At 37.4% G+C, this 19,736-nt stretch overlaps 1 protein-coding gene across 2 annotated transcripts in view; it reads right to left on the bottom strand.

Annotated features, from left to right (window-relative positions):
* STARD13 (StAR related lipid transfer domain containing 13) overlaps window positions 1-19,736 on the bottom strand; it is a 246,924-nt gene that overhangs the window by 202,287 nt on the left and 24,901 nt on the right. For both annotated transcript variants that reach the window (XM_039718245.1, XM_039718244.1), the window contains exons 3-4: window positions 11,454-11,600; window positions 6,880-7,014 (exon numbers count right to left, since the gene is read on the bottom strand). In XM_039718245.1, coding sequence (XP_039574179.1) covers window positions 6,880-7,014; window positions 11,454-11,600 — 282 coding nt within the window. The remainder of the gene's footprint in view (window positions 1-6,879; window positions 7,015-11,453; window positions 11,601-19,736) is intronic.

Raw genomic sequence — 19,736 nt, 5'->3', positions numbered from 1 at the left:
TCATCTTCAGCTGGCGACAACATTTTTGTCAGAATAAAAAAAATGGTATTGAGCAATTAATTAAAAAAAAGAAATTGTATTTGATCTGGCTGAGATAGAGTTAATTTTCCCCAAATCAGCCCTCAATAGGGCTGTGCTTTGCAGCTAGAAAGGTGTTGATAATATGGCAGTATTTTGGCTACTGCTGAGCAGCCCCTGAACAGCACCAAGGCTCTCTCCCCAGCCCTGCTCCCTGACTCTCGAAGGCCAGTGAGCTGGGGGTAGAAAAGATCTTCAGAGGGGATACAGCTGGGACAGCTGACCCAGGCTTGCCAAAGGGATATTCCATACCACATGATGCCTGCTCAGCAATAAAAGCTAGAGATAAAAAAGGAGGAAGCAGGGAAGGGACTTTGTTATTTACAACATCTGTCTTCCAAAGCAACCATTACATGTGCTGAACCTCTGCTTCCCCAGGCTGAACATTGCCTGCTAATGGGAAGTAGAGAATAAATATTTTGTTTTTTTTGCTTCTGGATGCACAACTTTTTCTTTTGCTTTATTAAAGTGCCTTTATCTTGACCCACAAGTTTTTTTTTCATCTGATTTCCCCACTGAAGAACTTGACTGTTGGGATGAGGGAATAAAGGAAAAAGGAAAATAAATGGGCTGTGCTGGGTTCTTATGTTAGGAGCACACTTTGGCCAGAGTGCTGTCAAGTGCACTGGAAACAAAGCAGATGAGAAAGCCTGGAGTATTATAGATACTGGAATATACAGCTCTCAGGAAGGAAGGGAGGCATCTGCCCTTCACTCCCAATTATTGATTTTCATTAGAGTTCGTACAATCTCTTCCTGGGCAATGAATTCTTTTACTACCAAGAAACTACTTAGTCTTAAAGCAGGGAAGATTCTGTCTTCCAGGAGCACTTGATCATCTCAAAAATGACTGCAAGTCTAGAGTGCTCCTGGGAAAGAAGGTCCTCACTGTGCAGTCAGAGCAGGGGAAGAACAGGAAGGCAGCCATCCTGTTCAGAGGCACAAAAATCCACCATATGGGGGTACATTTGGAAGTGGAGTGGGTCACCTTAAGCTTGACTACTTCAGCATGACTCTGTCCCAGTGAGATACTGGTGAGATTAAGTATTGAACACAAGAAAAAAGGTTATGCAAAGACAAGGTTTCAAGCTACCTGCGTCTGTACTGGAGAGCTATTTTGCTGATATAATTAATAGCAACATTAAAGAGGAAAGCAATTCACATGACTAAAGGACACAGTTTGAATTTTTTTTTTCCAAGAATGGGAACACTGGAGTTAGCACTTTTTGAGGAAGGATGGTCTGGTAAGCAAAACCAGAAATTGTACACAGATTCTGCTCTTGACCATGTTACAACCAATCATCTGGTTTTGAGACTTTGAGAAAGTAATTGAAAACCTGATTTCTGCAAAAATTTCTCTACCTCTTCTGCATGAGTAATCCTACTTTTACAAGTGCATTTAGTTGAAGTACAGACAGAAATCTTCAGCTCCAACAGGGCCAATAATTGTGTCTTCAAACACACTACATCTTTGAGGAAACAGAGCATTGAATGCTGTGTCTTCATCATTCAGGTCTGAGCTTTTAGTTCCTCTTCTTGCACTTTGTGGGTTGTACAAAGTAGCCCAAACCCAGGATGGGCATTAGAAATCTTTGCCCAGAGATTGCATAAGTCTTCTTGGGGCTTTACTGTCAACTTTGTCAAGGGGGACAAGGTCAGAGTAAAGCATGATCTGCCTAATCTTTACCTTGGGAAACACACCCTACTAGATAATGGATGTAACTGTTATTATAAATTCTAGAATGAAGTGATAAATTTATGACTGTATCTAGTAGTGACAGTGTGTGAAACTTATTTTGGAGTCAGGTTTAGGCACTTGTAATCTCAGATGTAAAATTAATACTGCTTACATATTTTGTGGAGCAATAAAGAATCAGCTCAAGGTTTGTAAACAGCTTAATATCTTCAAAATTCCAAAGAGTGCTAGTGAAAGTAAAAACTGTTATGAGCTGCTGCATGATAACCTTTTCTGCCCTGGATGTTGGCAGCTATCTGATAAAAGACTTGTCACACATGCTCACTAATGGAATAATCTCTGATCCCTGGTGGTCCCAGATGAGGAATACTGAACAAGGAGTGCACAAGAAACACAATGATTCTGACTTTGCTTCAGCTGTTTTTATTTTTTAATTTCTCTGCCTCAAACAGAGGGCCAGAAAAGCATTACACCTACTACATAGAGGTAATAGCCAGAGATAACTGCCTTATTAGTTTTATATTTCTAAACCATGCCAAAAGATATCAGACATCCCTGGGACCTCTGACCTAAACTGTGAAACACTATAGCATCAACTAGTATTTCTCAGAGAAAAAAAAAATCCTAAAGGAATCATAAACACTTCAGTCATGTAGGTTACAAGACAGTTTTGCTCCTCATTTTCTGAATCAAGTGGCTTATCATAGATAAATCATAGTTCACTAACAGTTTAAACTACCAGAAGCTGGCACTGATGTGAAAAAAACAGTTTGCCCTCACCTCCACCTCTGACCCTCTTTTACACCAGCCTACATAACCAAGTCTGAGAAGTGAATCAGATTGAGAATCCAGGCTAAAGCAAGTCTCAAAACTGTAAAATAATTAATTTTAGCCCTATTGATTTAATACGTTCAAGCCATTTGTCAAAGCATAAGAAATCAAAACTGCACTCCTCAACTCTACTTAAAAAGAAAACAAAAGTGTAAACTTACCAGAGATAAAGGAAAAAGCTCTTTTTACCAATACACGAAGTTTTGTTTTCTTGCTTGTTCACAGACTGTATAGTGCAGAGCATACTTCGTTACCTGCAAGAGCTAGTGGCTGTTTACTGGTGGGTTTTTCACACCTCCATTAGACCCCTAAGTTAGACTGTCGAAGTTTTCTCTGCTCAGAGCACAGAGGGGAAGGCACTGCCCATCAAATGCCAGATTGTAATTCATATGCCTGGGAGGGATTTAGTTTATCTAGCTCTAAGCACTGATGCCTTGGGCAGTCACTTCTTCAAATACTTGACCAACATCAGCAGTTTAGGGGCACAAAGCATGTCAATAAGAGACCTCCATTCAGGCAACTGCTTCAAAGCAAGGTGTATCTTGCTGTGTATGGGCTTTTTATCTTCCAGTAATGGAAGCTCTGTAATGTAGACATAGATTTACGAATGCCAGCAATTGCCAGGTGAAACTTTGCTGTTTGTCTCTCAAGCACCTAGCTTCCCTGCCCCCTTCAATAAATATTTCCTGCAGCACCTCAAAAAGAAAGTTTCAGTGAAGCAGCCTTGGGGGTGGGGAAGGAAGGGCAGGAGACATCAGCCCAAAACCCATTATTTGCTTTTTTATTCCACCAAAATATCATAAGAAATGCAAGTCATAAAAACAGGCATACAAACAGCATACCTACTGTGACAAGTTTGCAAAGAACCTATCATTGTACTTTTTAGCTTTTGGCCTAGGTGGTATCCATGAAAAGTGTGCAGCAAACATCATTGCCTTGTATTGAGAATTGAACAACTGTGTCCTGCCTAATTCCTGCATATCACTCCTGAACTGAAGCATCCCTGCTGTTTCTAGAACTGGTCTCTGTTATATTTGCTAATCTCAATAATTTACGGAGTATTTGTTTTTTTAAAATGTCTTGGGTATGTGAGCTCCTGGGGAGTGGAGACAGATAAGTTCTTTTGGACCTTCTGACTCACAAAAAATTGGAAGAGAAGAAAAATTGGATCATTAAAATACAAGAGGTCTGATTTATCTCTGTGTTACTCTCAGGTTATGTATTATACTCCCAAACTATGCATTATCTAATCTGGATCGTGGGAGTTAAACAGATGCAGCCTGGGTGTGACATGGAAGGAATTAGACCTCTTGTCAGTCAGTCCCACCCTGTTTACTATAATGAAAGCAACTTCAGTATACCCTTGTTAAAAAATATGGAATAGTCTGTATCTTAAGAAATAAGCAGTGAAAATCTGTGTATTGGAGAGATATGATAGACTAATGCAGACTGCATGCCTGGAGCTAGACATAGCATTATTTGAATTTGTATGAAAAGGAGCACTGAAAGCAGCACTTTGAAGGAAGTAAAATGATCGGCTCTCCTGAATGACATTTGCAAACACCATTTTCAATATTTATTCCTAATTTAAAGCACTGCGCAATGAAAAAGAATCGCACCAATTTCTCAAGAAATTCTTGCCTTCAGTAGTTTTCTAGACTGTCTGGTGCTCTAAGAAACATTTGTACTTTCTGCATTACCCTGCTCTTAGTCCAGTATACAAAAATGATTGATAGGATGCATGGACTGTACTGATGCGGATTAGTAGAAATGCTTTTTATCAAGCTAGTATTTTCTGATTTTCAACAAAAAGAAAAAAAAAACAAACCTGACTTCAGAAAAGAAAAAAACCCAAAACTTACTTCCTCTGCCTTTCCTCCCACACACCAGTAGCCAAACAACAGCAGTACTCCAATATCACTTTGAAAAACATCACTATTTGCATAGTACTAGTGGGAAGGCAGCTAAGCTGTGATACTTGTACATGCCTGAACATTTGACCAAGGTAAAAAACAAATAAAGTTGGCAAGTTTCTTTTTAATTAATTCTGTTATCTATTCCAACTAGAACAAGCAACAAATCAGAACAAATGTTCGTGCTTTTGCAGAAATGGAAAATAGCAAACCTATTCTCCAAGGAAAGGAAATAGCTAGTGGGAAGACAATAATGTTTTCAATTAGCAAGCAAGTGAAGCCAACCTTCAAATTTCCTTTTCAGTGCACAGGAGTAGGTTCATTTAATGAAATAGAGAATTTTTATGGTGGCATGCATATCATTCTTTGGTAGATGAATACAAAAGTGTTCAAGATATCTTTAATATAATAGATTTTGCTTTAATCCAAATTGCATAGATAACTTAAAATAAGCACCTTGTTTGGGGAAAGAGAACTGCTGAGATATTGGGTCAATGTGTAATTACTGCTAACACCAATTGGCTTAGTGATAGGAGGAAAAAAAGGTGGCAAATGTGATGCCAATGTCTGAAAATGCTTCTGAGATCATTTGTGAAAGAGATGCTAGTAGAACTGATACGCATGGCAGAAAACTGACAGAAAGCATGCCTAAGAACACATGGACAGTAACACAGGAAAATGGGTTAGAATAACTGGGATTTTGGAGGCCAACTTCTTTGAATGATCATGCAGATAAAGGTAATTTGACTGCTACACTTCCATTTCAAAAAGCTTCTGATGAAGTTGACCATCAAACTCAAACTATGCTATGAAGGAGGAACTACAAAAAAGATGTCAAGAAATAAAAATGAATTTCCATTGCTAACTAAAAGTGAAAAAAGAAGGTTAAGAATAATTGATTTTCTTTTGCAGTGGATGGATATTACCTGACAGTCTCATGGATATGTTTTCAGTACACTCACAAATGAATTGGAAAATGAAGGAATGAAAGGGACAGTTTTCTGATGATATTCAACTACAGAGGTTAATAAAAACAAATACTGACTGCATATTTCTGCAAGAGGACTTCATGATGTTGAATGGTTGTAAAATAAGCAGAAAAATGTAAATCAATAATAAATACAGTCACTTGCTAGAGGAAAACAAAAGCAGCCTCAGGTATTCGCTACTTCCTACAAGATGCCTGAGATTCTGTTTTTGCCAGTATAAGAATGACAGCCAAAACAATAATTCAGTAACAAAATTAAAATAAGAAAATGGTGTGGTATCACCTACTCCACAACTGATCTTTGGAAATCCTTGCTACAAGACATTGAATATCAAAAGAACAAACGAATACAAATGATTACAAATGCTACAACTAGAGCTGAAAAAGACTCTTAGGGGCTATTGATTACAAAAATGCAATATAGTGTCTATCTTCAATGTGCCTGCATGATAAATACCTCAAAGGAAGTTGAGATGACTTACTATCTGCTAAGGACATTAGTATGTCCTTACACTTGTTTCCTGAACATCCAACACTGGCCACTGCCAAAAAAAGGATACAGGGCTATAAGTACTTTTGAGTTAATCCAGTGCAGCCACTTTTTATGTTGTGTGATGATCACAAGTACTGCTGGCACACAAATAATTTAAAAAAGGGAGACAGAAATCATCTACGTTTCCAAATGAAGACACTGATCCTAAAGTAGCTTACATTTAGCTATTGGGAAAGTAAATCAAAGCCTTTTGAGAAAAGCTTCTGATGGATTTTGACGGATTTTGATTGCAGGCTACAGCCATCACCTTGTAAAAACCCAAGTAAAAATTTCTATTATTGGTTAGAAATAGGATTTAACTAAAATTCCAGAGCTGAGCACTCAGGCTTGCAGAGAATGCAGTGTGGAATTCACCACGAACTGGGCACAGCCAACCACCAAGCTAAAGAATCCTAAGAGAGTACTTCTAAAATAAGCCATGAAGAAAAAGCTGTGGTAGTGGCTCTGATGCCTGGAATCCATCACGTTACCTACAGATGAATTACTCTTTAGAAGTGCCTGTTTCTTTCAATTGACTATGAAGGTGATCCAAGTGACTAGTTCAGATGTAGAAGTTTTCATTAGTGATCTAAAATCAGATTAGATGAACCCCACAGCCCTGGAGCCTCATTACCTGAAGTCCAACTTAACTTTTATCTGTACCTGCTTTGCAAACCAAACTCCTCCATGCAGCGTAATATTTCCACAAATCAAACATTTGATGTGTGTGCAAATCAACAAAAATTATTTCAAAGAAATGCACAGACAATTTTAATTAAATTTTGAGTCACAGTTGATACATCGTAAATATCTGTGAGTCAGATAATGCTGTAGCTACTTACATCAGTTTTAGGTCGTGCTCCAGTCAACAGTTGGTAAGGTAAACAATTTAGATCCTGGTAGTCTCCTCTTCTCTTTTTCCAAGATACTTTTTCTTTATGATCTCCATAAAGGCCTGCCTCTACTTGAACAGGGCACTGTAAGAGAATTTTTAAAACCCAATAAATAAAGGCAAGTCAGAAATATTTTTCATGTGAACTCGAAGATAAAAACATAAAAATTTTATCTTTTCCTCTGGATTTTTTTTCCTCTGATGTAAGGCAAACATTTGGCTTCGATCTTTTTTTTCTTAAAAGCACCTGCTGCATCATTTTTACACTTTGCTAAGCTAGACATCCTGCCATTATAGTAAGTCGCTTCCTTAACATCCAGTATACACAACTGGAGAACTAATCAATAATAGTACACCTTAACTTAAAGGAACTGAATCTCTTTGTAGAAAGATAAATGGTTTTATACAAATTATTTTTAAACTATCTTTTAACTTAATTTCATGTTTATTTTTGTATATTAAACAGAGACCCAGAAAATTCCCATTTTCAAATTACAGATTCTGAACTTTTCAAATAAAATTTTCTTTATTCCCTGAAACCTGGGGAGTTCTCATTTCACTGTTCCACTCCCACACAATTTTTTAAAAGGTTGATGTCCTAACTCTGGTCCCACACTGAACGCAGTGTCAGGAAGAGACCAACTGCACAACTTTCCCCATGTATCATTGTTTGCTCAAGGAAAAATTGGGTGAGTGAGCAAGAAGCAATACATGCTGCAATCCAGCAGAATTAATACTACAGACAATCAGGGAAACAGGGTCATGGGTGGACTGCAGAGCAATCCCAAGCTGTTGGGCACAATCATTCCAATCAGCCCATTTTCAGGCTCTTCCTCTCCACAAAGCAAGAAATATGCTGCTGATCTTTAATAAAAACTGCCCAGTTCCCAGTTAGTATATTTTGTGGGGATGTAAAATGTAAAATGAGGAGGTTTTGAAAAGGTGACAAAATAATTAGTATGCAGCCCACAAAAAGTTTTAAGACTTTAATAAAAACTGCCCAGTTCCCAGTTAGTATATTTTGTGGGGATGTAAAATGAGGAGGCTTTGAAAAGGTGACGAAATAATTAGTATGCAGCCCCCAAAAAGTTTTAAGGCAATATACTAATGCAAAAGAATTAAATGAATGTGTAATTTAAAGAAAAAGCTTTGTTGAATGAAAGTCATATCTCTAATATAAGATGATCAAAAAATAATCAAACAGGATTTCCCTGTCATTCATGAATATCAAATAAAAAACTGAAAAAACTGAAAAAAAAAGTGATTCTTAAGATTTCCTGCTTTTTCTGTACTGAAACTGAGTACAAGATACTAAGTGGCAATGAAGCAGACACATTAAACAATAGGGAAACACAGTGTGAGAGGAGTGATTTCTCTCTGATGTTTCATTTACAAAGTGCCTCCTTCTATACTGCTAAGAAGGATTTTTTTTTCATAGGAAAGGTACAGATTTTGCAGAAGTACAGCTATTAAATGTGTTTTTCCAAAACTAGCAGTTTTGTTGTTAGTACATTCAAATAGTACAGCTTTTTGCACTTAAATAATGTGTTTATAGCATTGGTGAGAGAATGTTTCAGACAATAATTTGATTATAGACAATTATTTTTAACATCTTCTCTGGATCAGCTACTGAGGAATCCAGTCAGTGCTACATCCTCATAATATTTAACAATGAAAAAATGACCAGCAGTAATTTGTGGTTTACATAGATGCAGGAACAAGTCATCCCTTAGCATTCAGGCAAAAGCTATTATGCTTTAGAAAACACCTTGAATTTTCTCACCAAAATACTGCAAGACTCTCTACTCTAACCCAATAGGTCCCATAATATTTATTTACTCAGCTGATTTTCATTTACATATTTTGGCTTCTTTTGTAAAAAAAAAATCTGTTTAAATGTATTATTATTATATAAATGTATTAGTATTATTAATAACAGATACCTTCACAACAGGAAAATGAAAAGAGTAAAAAATATCAAATAATTACTTGCATGAATAGGTAAAAAATCCTTCAGTAGAAAACTGACTGGCTCAACCTAGGGATTAAATTACACAATATATTTCTGAGATACAGCATTTGTCATAAGAAATAACTCTGTCATCTGTTAAAAATTGTCCACACCCTCAAGAGAACAACTTTCAGAGCAGCAGCTCCAACAAACCATGTTCCTACTCATACAGTAGTCACCTGCTTTGGAGATTTCGGGTCTCCAAAGTCAGACTCACATCTTTAAACAGTTCACCCAAAACCACTGTCAATCATAATTTCTTGTGTCAGGACCCAGTTGAGGATAAAACCATATGAAGAACACAGAAGTGGTTCATTTTATAGAAGCCAAATTTACACAGTTACTAGTAAACATATGTTTGAGAGAGGTCTTCTTTCTATTCAAGTTTCATGGTAAGTGACAAGAAGAAAACATTTCAAATGTGTGGAACAAATTACAAGCTATAGTTAGAAATATGGTACAAATATCTTGAACTGATAGAATATAAATTACTCATACAACTTGTGTGAAAACCAGACTTATTTTTTCCACTGCAACTGTCATTTTGAGATCTGCAGTATCTGTTTCTTTACAGTACATTTATGGAGAGATTTGTGAGGATCTATCTCTTCTATGACTACGAAGTAAAACTAAGGCCACCCATTCTGAGGCAAATTATTCATTAATATTTAAATTAGAGCAGATGATTCTCTTGCTCTACAAATTCTTTTGCAGGAGACAGCAAATGGTATCCCATCATCAACTCCACAACAGATTTTCCAAGACTCTTTTCTTGCTCTGATCTTGCTGGTCTCACTAGAAAGAGTGAGACCAGCAAGATCATTGTATTAAGTGACCTGTCCAGCTTCTGTATTGAAATTGGTTCTCAGAGGTTTAAAGGTCATTTCCAGTTTGTCAAATAAGGCTACAACAAAATGGGTCTGACTCACATATTTTCCTGTCCACAGACAACTAAAATGAAGACATCTCTTCTATTCTTTAGAGTGGGAAGAGGTAGCTTGATAAATAGGACTGCAACTCCTCAAATATCATATTAAGCAAAACAGTAATTTTGGTGCTGGTGAGAAGTGCAAGCATCTGGGGTGCTGGTGATGGCATTCCCTATGCAACCATTTCTGATGATGCTGCTCTTATGTATCAAAGTTCATTTGAAAATGTCACTTATTTAGATTTTTCTGCTGTTTACACACAATATGCCCTTCAGTGAGTGCTTCAGCAAAGGATTTGAAGTCGTATCCTATGATCTTCAAGCCAACATGAAAAAAGAATGATGCCTAACCAAACCACAGCTTTTACCTCAGTGCACTGCCATAAAATAATGGGTGTTTGGATCACTGGTTACCAGACTGTCTCACAATGGGAAGTGTTTAAACTCTGATGGCTGGGATTTCACTTTCAGACAGAAAAGCAGACTACATTGCCACTGTATTTTGACAGAAGACATTGAGCATTCTCCTGCAAGGAGACAGAACACTGTCCCTTAATAGGCAAATTAATTATGAAATTAATTCAGCTGGACAGAGCTGGTTCCAACCAGCTGACACAGTACAGTAAGAAGGAAATGAGAGATGGCCATGGCCACTGTTACTAACACTCTCTCTGCAGAACTTAGAAACACAAAGTGCAAAAGTCTGAACATCCCACCTAGAGAAACATGAACATTTACATTGTGATGATCCACAAAGATGCTTACTTCAAGAATTTACTTTTACAAAATGAAGCAGCAGTGACAGCAAAAACATTCACAAAAGATCACCTTCCATGAACTTCAAGCCAACATTCAGAGCTGAAAATCCTCACAATTCTATCTTAAGAACTGAGTTTAATCATAGCTTGAAGCAGAGAGCAAACACTTCTATTTCTTATGCTGGTCATTCTCCATTAATTGTTTATATAAAAAAAACTTGCTTATTCAAAAATTAATAAAATAATATCATTGCTCCTTTAATTCTATTTGCTCTCAAATAAAAAATTGAGAAACTGTTTGTTTCGACCGATGACACCGGTCATCACAAAATATTCTTAACTAGAGGATTGCAGCTCTAAATCAACTATTTAAATACAAGAAAGAAAGAAAAAAAACATCTAGTTGTTCTGGGGTGACTGGGACACTAGTTCAACTCTTAATGAAGACAGTCTCTCTCTCTTGCTGTTATATCTTTAAATAAATATAGTAAGTATTAATAGGCTAGCACTCAAATTAACAACCTGAAAAACATGAAAGCAAATATCCCTAAAACAAAAACAACAAAAAAAAGTGTACAATGATTTTAAGTTATCCTGACAGAAAATTTTAAGTTTCACCCTATCACAGTTCTGGTTATTTGACCATTAGTTACCTAATATTAGAAATTTAATTTTATTAAGTGAAAAGCGTTAACTTCACCCTAACACCTGAGCTCCTTGGCCTATTCAGAAACACCAGTGGATCTAAAACTCCTCTCCTCTGTGGCTGGAGGAGTGTTGTAGCTACATGTTAGAGAACGTATCATATGACACACACACATTCTTACCAGTTGCTTGTGCCTTTTAGAAGAAGGAGTACTGGACGGAGAAGAGCCAGCACTCAGAGCTTCTTCAATATCTAAGTTCAACTGTTCCAGTTTCTTCATAAGCCATGGCATAGAGTCTGGCCATTCAGATTCTTTTTCTGGTTGGGTCTAGAAGAAATCAAACATATGTGAAGTCTTAAAATATTCAAGCTGTTTGTAATGTGAAAATGCTTATTTTCTCTTCCAGCCCCCAAGAAAAATGCTGACCAGTTCTGTCTCTGTCCTTGAGCAACATTTTTCCATTTAGAAAGCTTCAATTATCACTCCAATCCTGATGACACATATTCATAGCTGTTCCACATACTCAAATGACTTTTGTATAACTGAATGGCTTTCTAACACTTCATCTTGGGTGACCCACGGCTATTTCAAGCTATGCAGAATCAGGACTAAAACTAAAGTCACTTGAATGCCTCTTCTTAAGCCACTTCTATTTCAGCATCTCTCCACTGACTCTTTTTGCCAACAAGAACCAGAATATTGAAGATTATCATGTGAACTTTATTATTTATATTCCTTTACTATAATTCTAGACTTGTAAAATCCTCTGTCCATATGGTAGGAATACTTTATTGGTTACTTTGTCACAAAAGGATGCATTTTTCCTTTTTATCTGAAGAGCTTTACTGTATAACAAAAAATTTAATCCATTGTAATGTAATTGACAAAGATGCTTTTCTTATTCCTTAATTTCCTGGAAATCCTTTCCAGTACTCTCCTAAAGCACCTCTCCATGGTAGTCCCTATGTATACTGCTGCATTATGCCTTGTTTTCCTTATTCACATAACTTCTAGTGATCCCCTACAAAAACCAGTCACACTAACCTCCCTGTCAACACAGGCAGCTACTGCTCCCCAGAAGACTCTGTCCTGAAGCTACTTCAGTTTTTTCACCTTCCTTCCTTTCACAAACAATACATGTCTTTGCACAGAAGATAATTCCATAGTGAGCGTGATCAGACAAACAGTAATAATGCATTTTCATCCTGCCATAATCCTAAGAGCATCATACCAATACCCCTCAACACCTAGGGGATATAGATGAGTACTGTTATTACTCTTACCTGATAAATCTTTATGGTGCTTTGTTTCCTTAGAGCATTTCACAAGTGGAACAGAAAGATAACTAACTGGCTCACTATTGTAGAAAAAAACCTCTTTACAAAGAGAATCCAGGAGATTCACTCCTCTATTACACTGACATACTAATGGAATTACTCATTTTCTTCCCAGTAACTAAGGTCCCAAATCTTCAGACACCGAGTCCCATATTAGCAACAGACACATGTTCCCTTCAGAGGGGCTACTATGATCTTTGTAGGGATTGTTTCAAAGCACAGAAAAATAAATATCACAATTTTTACTTTTTTAAATCCTTATTTGGAATTCCACAATTTTTTTCAACTGCCTGAAATGCTGTTATAACTGCTAAGCTGTACTTCAGCTCTACAGCTATTAAAATTATTTAAAGAGATACTCTGATTGCTTCCCATTGTCTTTCCAACCATTTCCAAGTAAACTGCAAGACATTCCACAGAAAATGAGTATCAAAAGACACTTCTCATATTGAATCCATTCTGAGTGAGATGACCTCACACAGGAAATGTGCATATTGATATATGTCCACAACACTTATTTGTAAACAAAGCAAATGTTTTCCTGTGGTTTTCCTTCCTCACATACTGGTCTTTCCAATACTAAAGAACACTCAAAAAACTCAACTAGGACAAAACATGGAAGTCCACACAAATCCCACAAACAATATTGTATAAATTCTGCAAAACTCTAACAGGAATGTTTTATTTCTCAACACAGTTAAAATGCAATTTATAAAAAAGAGGCTGTAAGAATATGTTTTCTGACTTAACAATAGTAAACAATTCTGAAGCAACAATCACACAGGGAAGTGAGTAAAGCACGTTTGATTTCTGTGAGCTATGCAGAAATTGTTCTTGCCAGGTGACAAGCACTGAAGGTTACATTAGAAGTCTGGATTTCTGAGTTTAGTAAGATGCAGGAGCAACTTCCACATGTTGAAACAGACCACTTTCTATTCCACGACAGAAAAGAGTATTTTGAGGGGTGTTGGAGAGGTGTCTCTGATTTAGTACTTTCCATAGAAAATACAAAGATAAAAATTAATGAAGACTTCAAAATATTTCTAAGACACTCCAAATGTATGCAACAGCACACGTGACATTGCATTACAATAAAAAGTACAGCTCCATGCACAGGGAAGCAAATTTTGCCTTTATCTCAACAAATATTTACCTACTGGAACAATACTTCAAATATGCACGAATGTTCTTTCAAACAACTCTATGAGCCAAGCCTCCTTATTTTTATAAATTTCTTGTTTTAATGCTACAGAATTCAAACCACAGTTATTTCTAAAAAATACTAATCCTAAGGAGTTTCACCAAACTATAAATCTCCTAGCATTCTCCATTCAGTTCTTTTTTTTTCAGTAAAACTCTATATTGTGTCTATTAAGGGGATGAGGAAAAAGATGGGGTTTCATTATCCTTGAAGATAAAGCCAAATGGGCTTAGTTAACAAATGCCATTCACTAATTGAAAATTTGGCACAAAAGCACCATTTGGAACAAATGCTGATTGGCTACGTATTTCAAAGGTTGCCTGAAATTCTTGCTAAACAGAAAAAACATGATGCTACTTACATTCAGAAATATACAGCCTGCACAGTAGGACTTCTAACTAGTGAATAAATTTTGCCTAATCCATTCATGAGGAACACAGCTCCACAGTGTTGAGTCCCTGTAACTAGGCTGGACACTATCAAAGTGCTCCAAAGATCTGAGTACCAGTGTTTCCTGCCCATAGCAACTGCACAGGCAGTAGGGTCAGGGCGCCTTTGGAAGCTTTTGTGTCTTGCCCTTCAGAAGGAAAAAAATCTCACTTTAAATTATCTAGAGAATCATGGCCTGCCTTATTAATTGTTTGGCCTTTTTTTCCCTAAAAGGTTACAGGGAGAACACTCCTTTCCATATATTCTCAAGGTCTTTCTTTGTTGGAGCCATAGGCATTCAGCAATGCATAGGAACGTTGTTACCTTTTGAAGAACCTTGAAAGCATAGAGACCAGAAGCGCTTAACAGAAACACTTTTTACGTGCTACCTTCAAACACAGCATCATTTAGTTTGGGAAAGACCTTTAGGATCATCAAATCCAACTGTTAACCCAGCACTGCCAAGTCTCCCACTAAACCGTGTCCCTCAGTGCCACAGCTACACATCTTTTAAACACCTCCAGGGGTGGTGACTCCGCCGCTTCTCTGGACAGCCTGTTCCAATGCTTGAAAACCCTTTTAGTGGAAAAAAAAAAATATATTCCTAATATCCAGTCTAAACCTCCCATGGTGTAAATTTGAGACCATTTCCTCATGTCCTATCCTAGACAGATGAGCAGAGAGATATAGAAAGTGAGACCACAGAATCCCTTGTCAAACAAGTGTTTCAAGGTGGAGCAACACTGTCTATGAAGACCACGGCACACCCTAGGCCAAGAACAACTTATTGGCCTTGAAAGTGAACTCTTTTGCCATATAGATTTCTCAAGTCCCATATATTCATGCTAGATTTAAAAAAACGTAATCATAAAACAAGAATCATCCTCCATGGAAAACAGAAAATTAAGTGGTATGAACTTCCTAAAATCAGCAACAGATGCAGCTATTATGCTTAAGACAGCTATGGTATAGAAGAATTATCCCAACAAGTAAGATTTACTGAGACATATTTAGCAATCAGCCAAATATAAAACTCAGTTCTATGTAGCTACTTCCTACATCAACCACAGTATTTTAGAACAGCTGAATGACTTTGTTATACGTACACATTAATATGTATCCTGACTCTGTATTCACTTGCACAGCTGAAATTTCATTACTACCAACAACAAATTAGAGGTAAAACAAGGTGCAATCATTGAAACACTTACTTGCTCTTTTCTAACACTGAAAAGAAAATAAGTTCCAGACATTCAAAGGTTAGTGCCTTTTGGACAAAAGGCTTCTGCACATTGTTTTTCAGCTTTCAAGTATTCTTCACTAATCTTATTCAGCAAAAACATCTGTGATAAAAGGCATATTTGTTTCAATGTTTGGTCATGAGGCTTATTGCAAGAGGCATAATAGCTGCCAGCAAATCTAAATTTAACTGAAAGAATGTGGCAGAAATGAACAAGTCCATATAGAACATTCAGGGGTCAGGGTTAACCCTGCTGCCAGACCTCATCCTATACTGGAAGCAAAAAGGCTTTCCAAGTGAAGGGTTATGAGAAAGTTACACAACTCAAAATTTATCTGATAATTTGTGGCTTTCACTTCAGAACTTCAATAGGTCCAACTGTTCTGGTAATTAATGTATTGTACAACTTTGGGTAGTAAATCAGTAACCACTGAGTAAAAAAAAAAAACAAACAATGCTATTTAACCCTCCTCCCCATTAAATCTGCTCAGATAAAAATTCCCTCTGATGTGCAGCCTAGATCTGTAAATAATGATTTTGTGGAACAATTTCAGGGACCAAATATAATATTCTGCTCTTGCTGCATGTATGGGGCTCCTCTGTTCTTAAAAAATTTCCATGTAAAAGAAGGTCTCTCAGCTGCTGATGGCTTTGCCTACAGGGAATGGGGAAGGAAGCCAGGTTGATTTGTGATGCAAAATCCTTCAAAAAAATTTATTCAGAATACAACTCTTTCATTCAAGAAATAGATATATATGGGCCTTCTATATTGAAGATAAAATAGTTCAAAGGGAATTTTCCTTAATATCCACTACAGCGTTGCTTAAGTATTTACAGAACTGTTGGATGGACACCTAACTTGCGGCACCTTCCTCCTGGAAAGCAGGTGAGTAAACTCAGCAGTTGGCAACCTTTTCACTTCTAAGATCTGATCCCCAAAACATTCACCTAAGACAGGCTGTAAGGACCATAGCAGTTTTGCAGAAAAAAAGCAGTTTTGCAGAAATACTAATATGAAGATGTGTGTTAATCTGTTTTAAAGAAAACACCATTTCTAAGACAAATTATTTTCCCCTAAACTTATTACACTTCTTAAATACATCTGTGTATGGAGCTTTGATTTTCATTCCTGTCCAGTCACTTTGTTTTTGTTGTTTTCCTTCCTGAAGGCTGCTGCCTCAAGCTACTGATTTCTTCAGACAAGTTTTCAGAAGTGACACAAGCCATACCTGTATGAACGACAAAACCTTTGGTGTTTTTTGATGTTCTAGAGCAAAGTAAACTGAATTTTAAAGACATTCAACTTTGTTTCCAGCTTTTCTGCATTTTCTCTTAAAGTGGCCCCACACACCTCCCTTAATTTTCTTACGCTAAAGCTCAACTATGACTTTATATGTCTGTATTTAAGCACATCACTATGTCTTTGAATAATTAATACAGTAAAATATAAAAAATACTGTGGAAGTACTAACTTCAAGATATAGTGCAATAAGAATATATGCTTGGATTTTTTTAATGATTAATAGGTGCACAACATGGTAGAAAAAGGAACTCAAAAAAGCCATGAGAAAATAATGTAATTAGCCCTGACTTCATTACACATATTTGACTACTTGACTTTTCAAAGTCAAAGTAGCTCAGAAATGGACTAGATTATTTTTAATAACTGCTTTTAATCTTTCAGGCAGTAAACAGGCAAATTTGACCTTTAATTGTATTCAACACATTGATCTTGCACAGTGATAATGTCCATCATAGGAAAGAAAACAAAATTCTGAAGTCCTGTCCCTCTTTTAAGGGTTCTTGCATCAGTTTTTAAGGAGTACTGCTCTAAGCTAGGCAGGACAGAACAGAACCCCTTGTATCAATGGAATCTTCCAAATATTAAGTTTATGGAAAATTTCCCAGATGAAGAAACTAATTTCTAGGACTGAAGGCCACAAACTGTATCAACATGGTGTTTCACCCAAGACAAGGGCGAAACTGGGAGGGGAGAAGAAAGGAATTTAGCTGAAGACAAGGTTTAGGGCAAAATGTTTTGGAAAACAATTCCATACTGCTGCAGAAGTTTTAAAGTGCAGTGACCTGGACAGTCTAATACAAAAATTCTGTTGCAGCTGCATTTTGTTTCTAGCAAAAGCAACTAGTTTTGTGTTTTCTTTCTCATTAAAAAACAAACAAACAAACAACAAACCAAGACCAAAAAACAATACCAACTTAAAATGGCACCTAGTTGGTTTTAACATTTTGCTCCAATGATTAAATTTTCCAGATTCTCTAAGCCTACAGCATCTCCACCTTCTATCAAATTATGATATCAAGCATCACCAAATTTCACAAACAGGCTGTTAGTCAAGCCTGTACTGATGACACATGCTACAGAACTGGCACCCAAATGGCCAGACAGGCTGTCTTAATTGACATCTGCTCCTATTTCAGCATATGAATTATCCTCTTGGGTTATCCCGTCTTCAGCTACTTCACAACAGATGTCAGCTGATAATTTATCTATTCTACCATTTCCTCCACCTTGTGAGGTGGAAGAAGTGAACTGCATTTCTAGTATTTGAAACACCTGTTCCAAGCAGTAGTCAAATTCCTGATGCTGTCCATATTCGTTTGGTTTGGCACCATCTGCAACAGCGGTTGTATCTGCACATCACAATTAGCGACAACGAATGTCAAAGTATTTTACACACATAGGTATTGAGACACAATTAATTTCTTAATGAAAAAATACTAACTGCAAAATCCTCTCTTACCATAACTCCCTTGGAGAATGTAACCAGCCTGTGTCTGTTCACAGCAGGAATCTCCCTGCAGTAATTCCTGATTAATAAATTCTAGGTTTCAGACTGGGTTCTGTGAGACTGAAGGATCTCATGCCACTAAATTCAGAAAAAGTTACAGACCAGAATAAGTAACTTACAAATCTTTCTCCCCAATGTTGCACCTTTTGAGACTGGGTAGAACTCTAACCAGTTTTCCTAAAACAGAGTTCTATCTTTAAAAAACATTATTGTTAGAGCTGTCCAGGATGTGTAAAAGCTGGTCTCAGCTTCACCTTTAGCCTGATACATTTCATATGCTTTAAGGGGAAGGGATGTACTACTTCTGAGTGACAGAGAAGAACCAGAAGATACTGATGCTCTAGAAAACAAGAAGGAAATACCTGTAAAACATCCCAGAGGAAGTAGGGAGGGCTCCTTTCAAAAGGTGGGGCAGCCCACAGCCCAGCTGAAATGCCTCTATGACTAAGCACATGGCATGGGAAACAAGCAAATGGAGTTGGAAACCATGGTACAATTAGAAAACTACAACATGTCAGGAAAAGAGCTGGGACAGAACTGTAGTCAAAGACTACAAGCTTTTTAAAAGAGACATATAGGGGCAGGGGTTTTGTGCTCTGTGTAAGGGAAGGGATAGATTGTGAAGAGCTGCCTCTGAAATACAGCCACAAAAAGGTTGACAGCCAGTGGGTAAAAAAATTCAAAGACAAACCAACAAAGGCCACCTGCAGGTGGGGGTCTGATCAGGGGGAGACCAAGGTCAAGGCCTCCTGCTTCAGATACAGAAAGCATCATACTCCAAGACCTCATCCTAGCACAGGACTTCCACCACACAGGCATCTGCCAGGAAAGCAACACAGCCAGCTGTAAGAAATCCAGGGGGTACCTCAAGGACAACTCCTGGTGCAGCTACTGGACAAAGTAACCAGATGAAGAGCACTACTGGACCTGGTGCTCACCACAGTGGATGAGCTCATTAAAGGGGTTAAGACTGGAGGCAGTCCAGGCTGCTGTGACCTGGTTGTGAGTTGACAAAATCAATGAGGTTGGAAAAGGCCCCAAGTACATCGAGTCCAACCTATGAGCAAACGTTACCATGTCAACATCATACCATGGCACCGAGTGCCACATCCACTCTTTTGCTGAACCTTTCCTGTTCATGATCTCAAGGAACATGGACCTGGTGAGGAGCAAAGCCAGGGCCATTAACTTGGAAAAAAGGACGCCAGTAGTTAAAAATAACATGAACTAGAAAACAGTGATACCAGATAGAAGGGATAGCAACAGGGTGTTTTAATTGAAAATGATGTTGTGACCCATGAAACATTCAGGAGATCCCATCCATAAACCTTCTGAAAGGTAAAGCAATTTTGGGAAGGTTTTTCACTTTAGGAAAAAAACTTCTAAAGTGCTAGGGGAAAGCCTAGCTGGGCTTATCTACAGCATAAAGCATCTTCCTTCCAAAGA

This window comes from Passer montanus, unplaced genomic scaffold, assembly GCF_014805655.1.
Source record: "Passer montanus isolate IOZ18808 unplaced genomic scaffold, ASM1480565v1 scaffold4, whole genome shotgun sequence".
NCBI lineage: Eukaryota > Metazoa > Chordata > Aves > Passeriformes > Passeridae > Passer > Passer montanus.
Note: the sequence above shows the minus strand (reverse complement) of the source record. Positions and strands in the feature narration are given on the sequence as shown.